Source organism: Rhinoraja longicauda, chromosome 42, assembly GCF_053455715.1.
Source record: "Rhinoraja longicauda isolate Sanriku21f chromosome 42, sRhiLon1.1, whole genome shotgun sequence".
Classification (NCBI taxonomy): Eukaryota; Metazoa; Chordata; class Chondrichthyes; order Rajiformes; family Arhynchobatidae; genus Rhinoraja; species Rhinoraja longicauda.
Genome location: NC_135994.1, coordinates 3,639,910 through 3,654,203, shown reverse-complemented (window position 1 = coordinate 3,654,203; position 14,294 = coordinate 3,639,910). Strand labels below are relative to the sequence as shown.

Sequence of the window (14,294 nt, the reverse complement as noted above, 5' to 3'; positions counted from 1 at the left end):
CAGTGCATAATCTTGCGATAGTTCATAGGAGAGCAGTGAATCATGGTATCTTACAAGCAGAGCCCTGGAAGTTCAGATAGTTGTCGCTCTTGCCATCGAGTAACCTTCTGGTGCCATTCTCTGGGAGTAACTCTCTGAATTGTCTAGCAATCTTCCTATTAGTTGCTCCGCTCCTTCTCGGTCTAATGGGGAACCAAAGCATTGGATGAGGTGGGCTTGAGCTGAACAAAACTGATTGATACCTGGAATGGGCAGGTTGTCTTCTGAGAGAAAGCTCGACAGGTTAGGTTTGTATCGATGAAGTTTGGAAAATTGAAAGGGGGCTTGATTAAAACTTCAAAGGTCTTGACACGGTGGCTGTGGAGAAGATGTGTCCTCTTGTTTGAGAATCCAGAACTGGTGTTTAAAAATTGGAGTTGCTTATATTAGACAGAAAAGAGGTGAATACATTTTCTCTGAGAGGCATTAGTCTTTGGAACTCTCTTCGCAACAGCAATGGAGGCAATGTTAATATTTTTAAGGCCGAGGTGGCATAAATATTTGATAGCATGGGGGTGATAGGTTGCCAGGATGTGTTGGAGTGCAGAGTTGAGGTTACAATCACATGGGAGTTTTTGGAGGATGGGTGGCTTGCTTCTGCTCCTGATTTATGTGTGAGTTTGAAAGATGTAAACTATCAACCTGAGACTCTGGTGGAGGACTGAAGGGAATGGTTTCATTTGACTTATTGAAGTCCAAGAGATTTTGGCTCCTCTATCATTGTGTCAGATGCACAGTTTTGGGTTGAGTGGAGTGGTAAAGTTGTTTTCTGAATTTTGCTCTTTCTGGATAAGCAAAGTAATTTAATGTTGGCAAAAATTGGCATTCGCTCGGCTCAAGAGTTTTTTAATGTTTTAAAAACAATAACATTATTTAGTGAATTAATTTTGTTTACTTTTAGTTGCCGGGCGTAGAGAGTTGTCAGAACTACATATTCCGGTATGGTCGGCACCCACTTATGGAGCTCCCACTAGCTGTTAATCCAACAGGCTGTGCCCGTTCTGAACCAAAGATTATGACTCACTACAAACGGTAAGCATAGAGAAAGTCAATTACCGCTAACGACAGTGCTGCAGACAAGAACAAGTATAACAAAGTGATCTATGTTGTGAGGTTTAAACTACTATGGACAACATCTGAGGAGATGTTCCTCAGGATGAGACAACATCCCTGAGGAGGGATGTGCTGGCGGAGGTGGAGTCCAGAGGAGGTTTACGGAAATGATCCCAGGATGACAGGGTTAACATATGCTTTGGGCCTCGACTCGCTGAAATTTAGACGGATGGGGGGGGGGGTCTATTGAAACTTGCAGAATAATGAAAGGTGCATAGAGTGGAGGTGGGTGGGGGAGGGCGGGGGGTGGGTGGGGGGGGCGGGGGGGGGGGGGGAGGGAGGTTTTGTACAGAGGATGATGGGTGTCTGGAACATGCCCCCTGGGCTGGTGGTGAGACAGATACACTAGTGGGATTTAAGAGCCTTTTAGATAGGCACGTGGATATGCAAGGAATGGAGGGATATGGATTATATTCAGGGAGGTATTAGTTTAATTTGGCATTATTGGACGGAGCACAAAGGATGTGTACCTGAACAGTGCTGTTCGAAGTTCTATGCAGAATTCTAATGCTTAGAGAGCACTGATGGCCCAAAATGTCTTTAGTTCAGCTCATGAGGATGTCTCTGAAGATCTAAAAGCTTTGCTTGTGCAAAGTCTCTTTTTGTTATTAAAAATAGCAGGTGTAATTTTACGAATTGCAGGATATAATTGTCCAATTATAAATACTCTTTTCTATCTCCATAAAAGGCCACACACCTTGAACAGTACCAGCACATCAAAAGCATTTCAGAGTACAGTAACTGGAGAAATTAACACTCCCTACAGCAAGCAGTTTGTCCACTCCAAATCTTCTCAATACCGCAGACTGAAAACTGAATGGAAAAATAACGTTTACCTGGCTCGATCTCGAATACAAGTGAGTTTAACACCAAGATGAGAAATGCTAGTTAAACAAATTGTGTGCTCTGGAATCAAAGTTCTATTTCATTTCGTTACTATTTGTGTTTGGTATCCTCCAGCCAAAAAGTGGTCAGTGAAGAGAAGATTTTAATTGAGAATTGTCCCCAGAGGACAATTTCACACTTGCATAACCATAATTTTAACGATCTCTTCATATGTTTGTACATTAGCTTTTATTCTAGATTCTTGGCTGTTTTTCTGCCGGCATATGTTCTTGTGTTTACAGTTTTCTGTGTTTGCTATAAAATTCTACACACCAAACAGTACGTTAAAATATTTCTCACGTATTGAAATTTATAGCCCATTTCTGCTCTTATAATATTGGTGAATTGTGATGGTATAACATACTTCAGTTTGCATATATCTCAATATTGAGCTTCAATGATATGTTCATTGGTTAAACTTCGAGGCCTCCAGCTACCAATAATGAACCCTTCACAGTTTAGATTTAGAGATACAGCGCGGAAACAGGCCCTTCGGCCCACCGAGTCCGCGCCGCCCAGCGATCCCCGCACATTAACACTATCTTACACACACTAGGGATAATTTTTACATTTACCCAGTCAATTAACCTACATACCTGTACGTCTTTGGAGTGTGGGAGGAAACCCACGCAGGTCACGGGGAGAACGTACAAACTCCGTACTGACGGCGCCTGATCGAACATGAGTCTCCGGCGCTGCATTCGCTGTAAGGCAGCAACTTTACCGCTGCGCCACTGTGCCGCCTTAGTATTTAGAGTTCTTAGTATTGATGGAATTAATTTCAATATTTGTACCACTCACTTTTTTTTCCCCATGTTCTATAGGGTCTGGGTCTCTATGCAGCCAAAGACCTTGAGAAGCACACAATGGTGATTGAATATATTGGGACAATCATTCGCAATGAGGTTGCAAATCGCAGGGAGAAATTATATGAGACTCAGGTATGGATTAGCCGCATCTGCGTGTTATGTTGTATACTGCTTCAAACACAATTATTAGTAAGCTAATTTATTGATAAGGCTGATTCATTTTAACACCTTAATTGTTATGCTATCAAGTCAAATTTAGTTTCAAATTTAAAATGAAAAGATTGTCAGGCATATTACTTTTCCATTCTAATGCCGTCAGTTTTTGTGTTACCCTGCTCGTGTTTATTCCTGTAATGTAATTCTTAGTCGTAGTTTTGCTGATTTTTTTTTTAGTTTGGAGATTCGGCCTGTTTCCGTGCTGTATCTCCAAACGAAAAAAAAGTCCGTACCGACCAGCGATCGGGTCCGTACCGACCAGCGATCCCTGCACACTAACACTATCCTACGCACAGTAGGGACAATTTACACTTGTACCAAGCCAATTAACCTACAAACCTGCACGTCTTTGGAGTGTGGGAGGAAACTGAAGCACCCTGCTCAGTTTAAATGTTCTCTGAGGAAAGAAAAGCTCAATATTTAAAAGCCACTTGTGAAGGATTATTTAGAACATAGAAGAGTTCAGCACAAGAACAGGCTCTTCGGCCCACAATGTCTGTGCCAAACATGATGCCAAGACCAACTCTTATCTCATTCTTAGATGACAAAGGTTGCACTCTTTGTTATTCCAAATTTATTATTAAACTCTTTGGAGTGAGGTGACTTGTTTTGTGGCCATCAAACAAGTTTTAAATTCATCAGCATTTTTTCTGATCTTCCTTTATCACCTTTGAAGATCAGGGTGAGATCGTATGTATAGGAAGGAACTACAGATGCTTGTTTACACCAAAGATAGACACAAAATGCTGGGGTAACTCAGCGGGACAGGCAACATCTCTGGAGAGAAGGAATGGGTGACGTTATGAAATACTGCTGCATCAGTAGAATGGTACAAAGAACGCAGATTTCTATGCTCCTTCCTTTACTGTTGACATAGTGGCAGTTTCTCACGTTAAGTTTTGTAACTAACATTGGAGCTACTTCGACTCAAGTTTACACCAACTATGATCTGAAGGATGGAATTACATTAACAGTGTAAAATTGAGCATTCCAAAGTTATAAAAATGTTCAAAGGGTGGAAGAGAAGTGGATAGGAAGCTAAGGATTGTTTCTGCTTTTTCTTCAGAATCGAGGTGTTTATATGTTTCGGATTAATAATGAGCATGTGATTGATGCTACTTTAACTGGAGGCCCAGCCAGGTAGGTGACTTTCTGGTGGGATGACATCAGCAGGCGTTATGAAATATGGAATTTGGTAACTTCAGTGATTAACAAGCAAAGAGTCTGATTTTTATTATTCTCTTGGGAGCTCTACCCTGTTTTTTTTGCTGTCCTCATCCATACAGCCTTTGCATCTAAGAAAATGAGGACATCCACGTCTAAGTTATCTCATCAGAAGGGTGATCCTGCAAAGTCTGATATAAAATGGTGGTTGCAAGTGTTAGATAGATGTGCAGATCTTTCCCAGCCCGACTTGTGTACTGCCCATACATACAAAAGAGCGTTCAGGACAGCAACAGGGTGGGTTTGCCCCACTGCTGCAATGCTGCGGGCACCTTCTGCCGTGTAGGAACTAAGCCTTGCAACCTCATTTCCCACTTGCAAACTGTTCGGGTCACGAACACCTTTCAGGATCAGACCCCTGCTATAACCTGTGCCTCTCAATGTGTGACAGAGGTTGTGACTTTTGACAAGGAGCCTTATTTCGTTGCTGATTAGTAAGGAAAGTAATATTGTTTTTTATAAACAGCATATTTGGGATTAATTCTTATAAAAGTTTTATTACTACATTGACAGCTTTGTTTTGCATTCTACTCAAAATGTATTTACAGCCCAGTATGCATCAGTACTGGAAGTAACTTTACTAATTGTTGGACTTGTGATATTGCTTTTTATGTTTTGAAATGTGCTAAACCATGATTGTATTATAATTTATTTATTTTTTTGTATATGTACTTTTGTGTTGTTGACTGACTGCTTTTCTCTTTTCTCGGGGAAAAAAAAAATTCTACTGTGCAGATATATCAATCATTCCTGTGCCCCTAACTGTGTGGCAGAGGTTGTGACCTTTGACAAGGAGGACAAAATAATTATTATCTCAAGCAGGCGAATTCCAAAAGGTGAAGAGGTAAGTTGTTAAAAGAAGAGGAAAAGAAAGATAAGAAATAATACAAGAAATGCACTGTTCACACCGATGCTAATCTGAGGTTTATTAGCAAGCCCAAGAGTAAGTTTGCTTACTTCATTCCTTGTGTGTTGCTAGCTTAATCCAAAATTTTACATAATAGATAACTAAATAGAGATAATAAAAAGGAACTGCAGATGGCGGTTTATACCAAAAATAGGCACAAAATGCTGGAGTAACTCAGTGGACCAGGAAGCATCGCTGGAGAAAATGGTACAGGTGACATTTTGAATCAGGGTCCTTCTTCAGACAGACCAGGTGGACGTAATGTTTTAAGAAAATCTGTTGTCCTTGAGATGAATTCTATTTTCTGACATGTTTACAGCCCTGAGTATGGATTATTATTTAGCACATAGAACTAATAGATTATTATGAAACGGCTTGCCTAAGCCTCTGGGTATTTCTGGTCACCACCCACTAACTGTCCATGTAACATTTCCTCGAGATATATGTTCAAAGCTGTAAAATACACTTATGAGCCAAAATATTATGACCTGATGAGCCACAACATTATGACCACCTGCCTAATATGCTGTTGGTCCTCCGTGTGCAGCCCCATACACAGCAGGGTGCGATGCACTGTGTATTGGGACACATTCCTCCCGTGACCACCATTTAAAAAATTTCTGTGACTTGTGCCACAGTAGACCTTCTGTCGGTTCGGACCAGACGGGATAGCCTTCGTTGCCCTCGCGCATCGATGAGCCTTGGGCGCCCAACACCCTGTCACCGGTTTGTGGTTTGTCCCTCCTCAGACCACTGTCGGTAGGTACTCACCACTGCTGACCGGGAGCACCCCACAAGCCTTGCCGTTTCAGAGATGCTCTGACCCAGTTGTTTGGCCATAACAATTTGGCACTTGTCAAAGTCGCTCAGGTCTTTACTCCTGCCCATTTCTCCTGCATCCAACACATCAACTTCAAGAACTGACTGTTCACTTGCTGCCTAATATATCCCACCCTTTGACAGGTGCCATTGTAACAAGATAATGTTATTCACTTCACCTGTCAATGGTCATGATGTTTTGGCTCATCGGTGTGTATGCTGCATTATAAAAATATTCCATTCATTTCAAATAAAAAATAGCACAAGCATGATCTGCATTTCAGCTAGCACTAAGTTTCATTCTAAAAAACATAAATGTTATAGAGATAGGCAACATAAGTGAAAAGATTTATTGTTGTATATTTCAGTGTCTGAGATCATTTAAAATATATTTTCCCCTTTAAAGTTATTGATTTGTAATAAATTGGGAGGCTGTATAATTTAATAACCACATAATCAAAAATACATCAGCTGAACACCAGTTTAGTTATCTCAAAATAAATAATGTAGATAAAAAGAAAATGGTGGGTCTACTGTACTTAATTTTCCAGAGGGTGCTGCATTACGGGAAGATAAAACATCCTGGTGCAGGAGGTTTCATATTTGCATGGATATGAAAATATCCTGGCTAACAGGAACCGGGAATAGATACAAATAGGCCTTTTTACTGATTGATATGATTTTAAAAGTGGGTGTGCCATATATAGCATTCAGTGCTGGGGCCAAAGTGTTTGTAATTTATATAACTTGGATGAAGGAAGTGAAGGTGTGGTTGTTAAATCTGTTGAATGCACAGGTAGGTAGAAAAGTAAGTGAGAAAACGCAGAGATGTAGAAACAATTAATTGCAGATACGAGTTTGCAAAAAAAGATACAACGTGCTGGAGTACCTCAGCGGGTCAGGCAGCATAGAAACATAGAAAATAGGTGCAGGAGTAGGCCATTCAGCTCTTTGAGCCAGCACCGCCATTCAATATGATCATGGCTGATCATCCAAAATCAGTACCCCGTTCTGGATTTTTCCCCAAATCCCTTGATTCCCTTAGCCCTAAGAGCTAAATCTAACCCTCTCTTGAAAACATCCAGTGAATTGGTCTCCACTGCCTTCTGTGGCAGAGAATTCCACAGTTTCACGAAAATTTGGGTGAAAAGGTTTTTCCTCATCTCAGTCCCAAATGGCCTACCCCTTATTCTTAAACTGTGACCCCTGGTTCTGGATTTCCCCAACATCGGGAACATTTTTCCGGCATCTACCCTGTCCAATCCTCTAATAATTTTATATGTTTATATATAAGATCCCCTCATCCTTCTAAATTCCAGCAAATACAAGCCCAGTCGACCCATTCTTTCATCATACGTCAGTCCCGCCATCCCGGGAATTAACCTGGTGAACCTACGCTGCACTCCCTCAATAGCAATAATGTCCTTCCTCAAATTAGGGGACCAAAATTACACACTACTCCAGGTGCGGTCTCACGGGGCCCTGTACAACTGCAGTAGGACCTCCTTGCTCCTAAACTCAAATCCTCTCGCAATGAAGGCCAACATGCCATTAGCTTTCTTCACTGCCTGCTGTACCTGCATGCTTACCTTCAGTGACTGATGTACAAGAACACCCAGGTCTCGTTGCACCTCCCCTTTTCCTAATCTGACACCATTCAGACAATAATCTCCCTTCCTGTTCTTGCCACCAAAGTGGATAACCTCACATTTATCCACATTATACTGCATCTGCCATGCTTCTGCCCACTCACCCAACCTATCCAATACAGAGTTTTATTTGTCATTCGGTACCAAGGTACCGAACGAAATTACATAGCAGTCACACAAAAAAAAGAAAAAAGAACACAAGACACACGACCCCAACACAAACGTCCATCACAGTGACTCCAAACACCCCTTCACTGTGATGGAGGCAACAAAACTTCCACTCTCTTCCCCACGCCCACGGACAGACAGCTCGTCCCCGACCGACCCGCAAAGTCCCCGAGCCGGGCGATTGAAGGCCCCGCGGCCGAGCCGCACCGGGTGCTGAAACGTCCCGTGGCCGAGCCGGGCGATGGAAGGCCCCGCTGCCGTACCGTGCGCTGCTAAGTCCCGCGGCCGAGCCGCGCCGGGCGATGTTAGGTCCCGCGGCCGAGCCGCACCAGCGATGTAAAGTCCCGCGGCCGAGCCGCGCCGGGCGATGGAAGGCCCCCCGCGGCCGAGCCGCACCGGGCACTGTTAAGTCCAGCGGCCGAGCCGCACCGGGCGATGGAAGGCCCCGCGGGCGATGGAAGGCCCCGCGGGCGATGGAAGGCCCCGCGGCCGAGCCGCACCCCGCGCCGTGAGGAAGAGACCTAAAAAAGAAAGGTTTCCCCCACCCCACCCCACACCCCCCACACATACACAGCCAAAAAACAAAAACAAAAACCATCCCAACACCGACACGAGTCACCCTGCAACCTCATAGCATCCTCCTCGCAGCTCACACTGTCACCCAGCTTTGTGTCATCCGCAAACTTAGAGATGTTACATTTAATTCCCTCGTATAAATCGTTAATATATTGTAAACAACTGGGGTCCCAGCACCGAGCCTTGCGGCACCCCACTAGTCACTGCCTGCCATTCTGAAAAGGACCCGTTAATTCCTACTCTTTGCTTCCTGTCTGCCAATCAGTTCTCTATCCATATCAATACCCTACCCCCAATACCATGTGCTCTACGTTTGCACACTAATCTCTTGGAGAACATGGATAGGTGACGTTTCGGGTCGAGACTCTTCTTCGAATTGATTGTAGAGGGGTAGGAAAGAAAGCTTGATGAGAGGAGGGGCAGGACAAAGCCGAGGTGAGGCTTTCCGTTCCAGGACTTCTGAAATATCCTTTTTCAGGAAACGTGGGTTCCCCTCTGCCATGGTTGATGGAGCCCTCGCTGGCATTTCCTCATTTCCCCAGCCGTCTGCTTCCTCTACCACCTGCCCTCACCAAAGACAACATCAAAAGAGTTCCCTTGGTCTTCACCCACTAGCCTCCTCATCCAGCATATCATCCTTTGTTTCCATTTGGTGGAAATGGTAATAGAATATTTCTAAGACGGAGGGAAGTAGATACTTGGTAACCTTTCATTCACTTGCTTACCACAGATAGACAAGAATGCAGAGCAAATCAGCCATAATCTTATTCATTGATAGAACAGGCTGAGGAGCCATTTGGCCTTCTCCTTTGTGTACACTCTGAATGTTGATTGTTCAGTTAAGAGTTCCTGCATTAATAATTACTTTTCTTCCTTCAGTTGACATATGACTATAAGTTTGATTTTGAAGATGATCAGCACAAGATTCCATGCCATTGTGGAGCTCTCAACTGCAGAAAATGGATGAACTAAGGCATTCAGAGTAAGTTTAGCTGACTCAGAATTCACAATAATTTCAGATGGTTCAGAACTCTGGTCAACATCTGCTATACTTGGATAAATCGTTCTGACAGATCCTCCTCCATGAAGATGGGAAGAATTCTCACCAGTTCACAACGAAGTATTTACTGCGATCCATGTTGGGAGTATATCTGTGGTTGGGAGTTCGTGTCGTGATCTTGTTAAGCTCAGAAGTGCAGAACCTTTTAACAAAATTTAGCAAACAATGAGTTACTAAAACAAATGGACTAAGCAGGTGTACAAAGATACTACGATGCACAGCCAGTGACTGCGTTTTCTGCCAGGTCTATGGGTTGCTTCTGAATGTAATCTCTGGATTTTCTTTTGTCTAGTTCCTGCGAGAGAGAGAGAGAGAGAGAGAGAGAGAGAGAATGAGAATGAGAATCTCTCACCTGTGCAGACCTTTTCTGATGGGACTTAATCTATAGGAAAGATTGTATTTCTAATGAAATTCAGCCAAAGGAGGGAAGACTGGGATTGAAAATTCTATATCTTTCCTAACTCTGCTGGAAGTGGTCTCTGATGTTAGACAGAGGTGTGGTACATATCAAAGTCAAAGGGAATTGCATTTTCATCCATTAAGTTTTTTAAAGAATATTTGAATATTGCAGGGTTGATGTAAAATAAACACTTTTGTGGGAGCGGATTGATTATGAAACCAAGGCAGCAATGTAATGAACAGCACTCCTAAAAACACTCGAGTTTTAAAGAGATGGTGTCCCTTGGGTGTGATAAATTTAACCGCATTAGTATGTCGGATTTCTCATACTATTTGCCCGAATTGTATCCTGGGGAATCAGTGTGGGATATTTTTATTTTGTTTGTAAAAAATGCTGATTACTACTTCAAAACTTTTGATTTTTGAAGTAACATACCCTTTTTGTGTGTTGTTATCACCAGATTATTTATTTCAAAGGAAATAAACTCAATTTTTGACCAATATCTTGGGGGGAAAAAGTAACAAAGTAGCTTGATGGAAACAGAGAAATGAAAACATCCATCCATGTTGGTTGCAGTGTATACGATCTGAGTGACCATGTACGAAATGTTAGTCTTTTACACACGGTTATTCAAAAATAAATGTGCAAAAGATACTTTTTGAAAGACAATCCCGTTGGTAAGGTCTCACTGGGACCAGTTTTAATGGTTCTGTGTTGGTATTTACTGGAAGTGAATTTCATTTATGGGGACACTGAGGCTGGCATGATAATATTACTGTCACTGTTAAGGTCTATCTGTAACTGTCAGTTGAAAACAAAGGATCAAAATAAATTGACCAGCTTTCAATTCTGAATCTTGACGATCCCTTTCAAGCTGTCGACCTGACAACACGTATTTTCATGATTGATGAGAATTTCTTCCATCACGCAATTCGTATTATTTTAAAGCTAGAATAATTCAGAGGGATTTCAAGGGGGACAGTGGGGACGGATAACATCAATTATAAGTCCTCAGTTGCTGATCAATAATGCAAAATATGGTGATAAGGAAGGTGGCACAAAGAAGACTTGGTCTGAGGCCTCCTTGATCCTGGCCAGTCAGCATCAAACAGGCAAATTGTTATGGCATTTGGTTCAACGCACAAACTCTGAAATCTCTTGCAGAGGAGACTTGCACTGAAGGATTTCTTACCTACTTGATTCCACAAGTCATTTTACTGTAGTTTTGTTCCTGTAATATATATATAAAAGTGTGAATTTTATTCGGAACAGTAGGATAGGTCTGGATGGGGGAGATTTTTTTTTATTGGCGCGATTCGTGAAAGCTGCTTCCCCCACTGCATCTTCTCCACGCTGCAACTGTAAAAATGTAAATACAAAACTTGTAGAAATCTCCAAAGCAGAAACCACTGGATCAGATTCTCATTCGTACAAATGAACGGTTGGTATTGGTGATATAAAATAGCTGCTGGTTGGATTGAAGCAGGGAAGACATTAGCATGCAATGAGAAGATTCTAGGTAATGTAGATCATGTTAGATAAATTTAAGCTTACAGTGTTTTACTGTTTTTATAATAAAAGCTGATTTCACCCCCTCTTCAACTGATAGGAGCTGGGTGTCTTTTAATGGAAGATTCTAATTTAAGAATGGGGCTCTTTCATGTTAACTGAAGATGTCCGCAGAGCCCAAATGCATTGTGAGATCCTCCTTCCCGAAGCAGGGGAAGTTGCAGTCACATAATGTATTGTTGGAACGTGTTCAGTTAACACATGAAGATGTCCTGTTTGCAGTAAAGCCTTGTTCATACTGTTTACACTCTGAGCTAGGTATTTTGTGGTGCATTTTATCCTTGCAATTGGGGCAAAAACAAAAGCAGAGATTTGAGTATTTTTTAATGACAAAATAAACTTCTAGAATATGAAAGGGTTTTTTTTGTTTGTGTTGTGTGCATTCTGTACAGCAAATGTTGTCACTGGTAATGAATTAAAATTATCCTTTTTTATTGTATGTGGCATGTTTTTTTTGTACTGAACATAAGTTGAATTGTATATAATTTATGTCAAAAGAGCCAAGATGTTTCTTGCTCTATGTATTAAATCTCCTGCAGGAATAAGCTTATTCTGTACATCCCTGGTACATGTAGAGACCGTTTATGATCATGTTGGCTAGATTGTACAAACCTTTTTTAAATACAAAATGTAGCATCTTTGCATTACTGTATGATAAATAGGGACATTGTTCCTACAGAGGTGAATTTACTGCATTAAAATTGTTTGAAATAAAAACATCCTTGGATTACATTTATTGGTCTCAAGTTATCATGAGATGTTAGTTTGCCACAGTGAAGCATCCATATTGAAGAGTTTTAGTTTTATTGTGCTTGTTTATTATAATATTTCCATATGTCACACCACTTAAATGTCTTGATTATCTATCTGTGATAACTCCTTCATAAAAGCATCAATACAGTTATGTGATTGCAAAGAGTTAAGGAGGAAACGATGATATAAAATTATTTGTAAGGATTTGTTTTGTTTTTTTGGAGAATAGACTCTTGCAACTATTCACGGCGAATGTTTCTGTCTTGGAATAACAACCTAGCAGTGGCACCAAAGACTTTTCTCACCACTTGAATTATTTTCCACAGAAACAATTTTAATTTCTGGATTCGGGATCTGAACCTGATTCTAGTCCAGTTGGGTAATGTGTGGTTTGCTAACCCAGCCAACACTAAATACATTTCAAGGGACAATCTCTTTTGAGTGGTGAATGGACTCTTGAGATTAGTTGTCATGTGAACAATTTCCTTAGTGGTATTTAGTATTGATGGTGGATACATTGGCCGAGATCAGGATGCTATGCACTTGGTGTTCACCTACCAGCTAAACTTGCAGCAGGTTATTCACTGGCAATTCAGTCTCTGAAGCTGGCTCCTAGCTGATTGATTGTAAATCGCAAAGATGCTTCCATTTGCAATTGTTCAAAAAATAAAAATGAAATTAAAATATTCAATTTGATACCTAGTTTGATTTAAATTACCTGAATTCTTTTTCCCCTTTTCCATCTGTTTTGAAATGAATGGAGCCGCTTACCTGCATCAGCTCTAACCTGACACAGATCAGTGGGCAGATTTACCAATGCAAGTGCTGGGAAATTGCAGGACATTGGCTGGGCTCTTAACTGCAATGCTGAAGCGCAGCCTGAAGGATAACAGGGTCATCTTTGGGTAAGTCAAACCAGGGTAGGACTTTCATAGTGAGCGGTTAAATAGAGGGACCTTGGAGTACAAATGCATGGTCCCCTGATAGTGGCATCACAGGTAGACAGCGGTGAAGAAAGCTATGGGCGTGCTGCCCTTCAGCATTCAGGGCATATTGTGTATTTAGGTTCTGTCATTGTTGCAGTTGAATAAGATGGTGGTTGAGGCTGATACTTCAATCAGTTTTGGTCGCCATGTTATAGGAAAGATGTCCCAATGCTGGAAAGAGGGCAGAAGTTGTTACCAGGACTGGAGGGACTAATAGGAAGAGGTTGGGCAGGCATGGAGTGTAGGAGGCTGTGGGATGATCTGATCTCATAAAATCATGAGTGGGATAGGGTAAATGCAGTCTTTTTTCCAGGTTTGGGGAATTGAAAAGTAGAGGGCATGGGTTAAGGTGAGAGGGGAAATATTTAATGAGGGGCAACTTGCAGAGGGTGGTGGATACCAGCGGAAGTGGTTGAGCCAGGTAACAAAACACTTATAAGACATGTGGACAGGTATGTGAATGGGAAAAGTTCATGGGGATATGGAGCGAGCGCAGTAAAATGGGACTAACTTAGATGGGTATCTTTGTTGGCATAGACAAGTATTACGGAAGGGCCAGCTTCCATACTGCATGACTACATTTGACAGAAGCTTCAGTACAAACCAGATGCTGCATTCTGGCTGTGGCAAATTTGAGCTTGCAGCCGATCAGAGCTTATTGATGTCGCTTTTGAGTTGCATGCAATGCAGATTTTGCCTTCAACATAAGGAATCCGCAGGACTGGAAAAGAACACTGGCACACAGCTGCCTTGTATCTGGGCAGGAGCACAACTTTATCTTTTCTCCTTGCTCTGAAACCTTGACTGCAATGTCGTGTGGCAATAAATTCCTTATAAAGGTTACATAAAACAAAGCTGGATCATTACCTTTTTGACGGGTAAAGTAAACTAAAATATAAATAAGGAATCGGAACACACTGCTTGATAGTTGTGTTATTACAAAACTAACACAAGCAAGACTAACACAGCACAAAAACAATCTGAAGATTGGTGTCGACCAGAAACATCACCCATTCCTTCTATGCAGGGACGCCTGTTCCACTGAGTTACCCCAGCATGTTGTGTCTATCTTTGACAAAAACAGCCCCTTCACCCCACCGCTTCAGTGCTGACCATTTTGC

The 14,294-nt window shown here is 41.8% G+C and overlaps 1 protein-coding gene across 13 annotated transcripts in view; it reads left to right on the top strand.

The window, feature by feature from the left end:
* The window catches only part of kmt2d (lysine (K)-specific methyltransferase 2D), a 144,865-nt gene extending 132,064 nt beyond the window's left edge, over positions 1–12,801 (top strand). For 12 of the 13 annotated variants that reach the window (XM_078431613.1, XM_078431623.1, XM_078431612.1 and 9 more), the window contains 6 exons: positions 941–1,071; positions 1,841–2,009; positions 2,862–2,978; positions 4,129–4,202; positions 5,022–5,130; positions 9,285–12,801. In XM_078431613.1, coding sequence (XP_078287739.1) covers positions 941–1,071; positions 1,841–2,009; positions 2,862–2,978; positions 4,129–4,202; positions 5,022–5,130; positions 9,285–9,377 — 693 coding nt within the window. In that variant the 3' untranslated portion in view covers positions 9,378–12,801. The remainder of the gene's footprint in view (positions 1–940; positions 1,072–1,840; positions 2,010–2,861; positions 2,979–4,128; positions 4,203–5,021; positions 5,131–9,284) is intronic. The other variant, XM_078431617.1, reaches the window with a different exon arrangement.
* Positions 12,802–14,294: the final 1,493 nt, after the last annotated feature.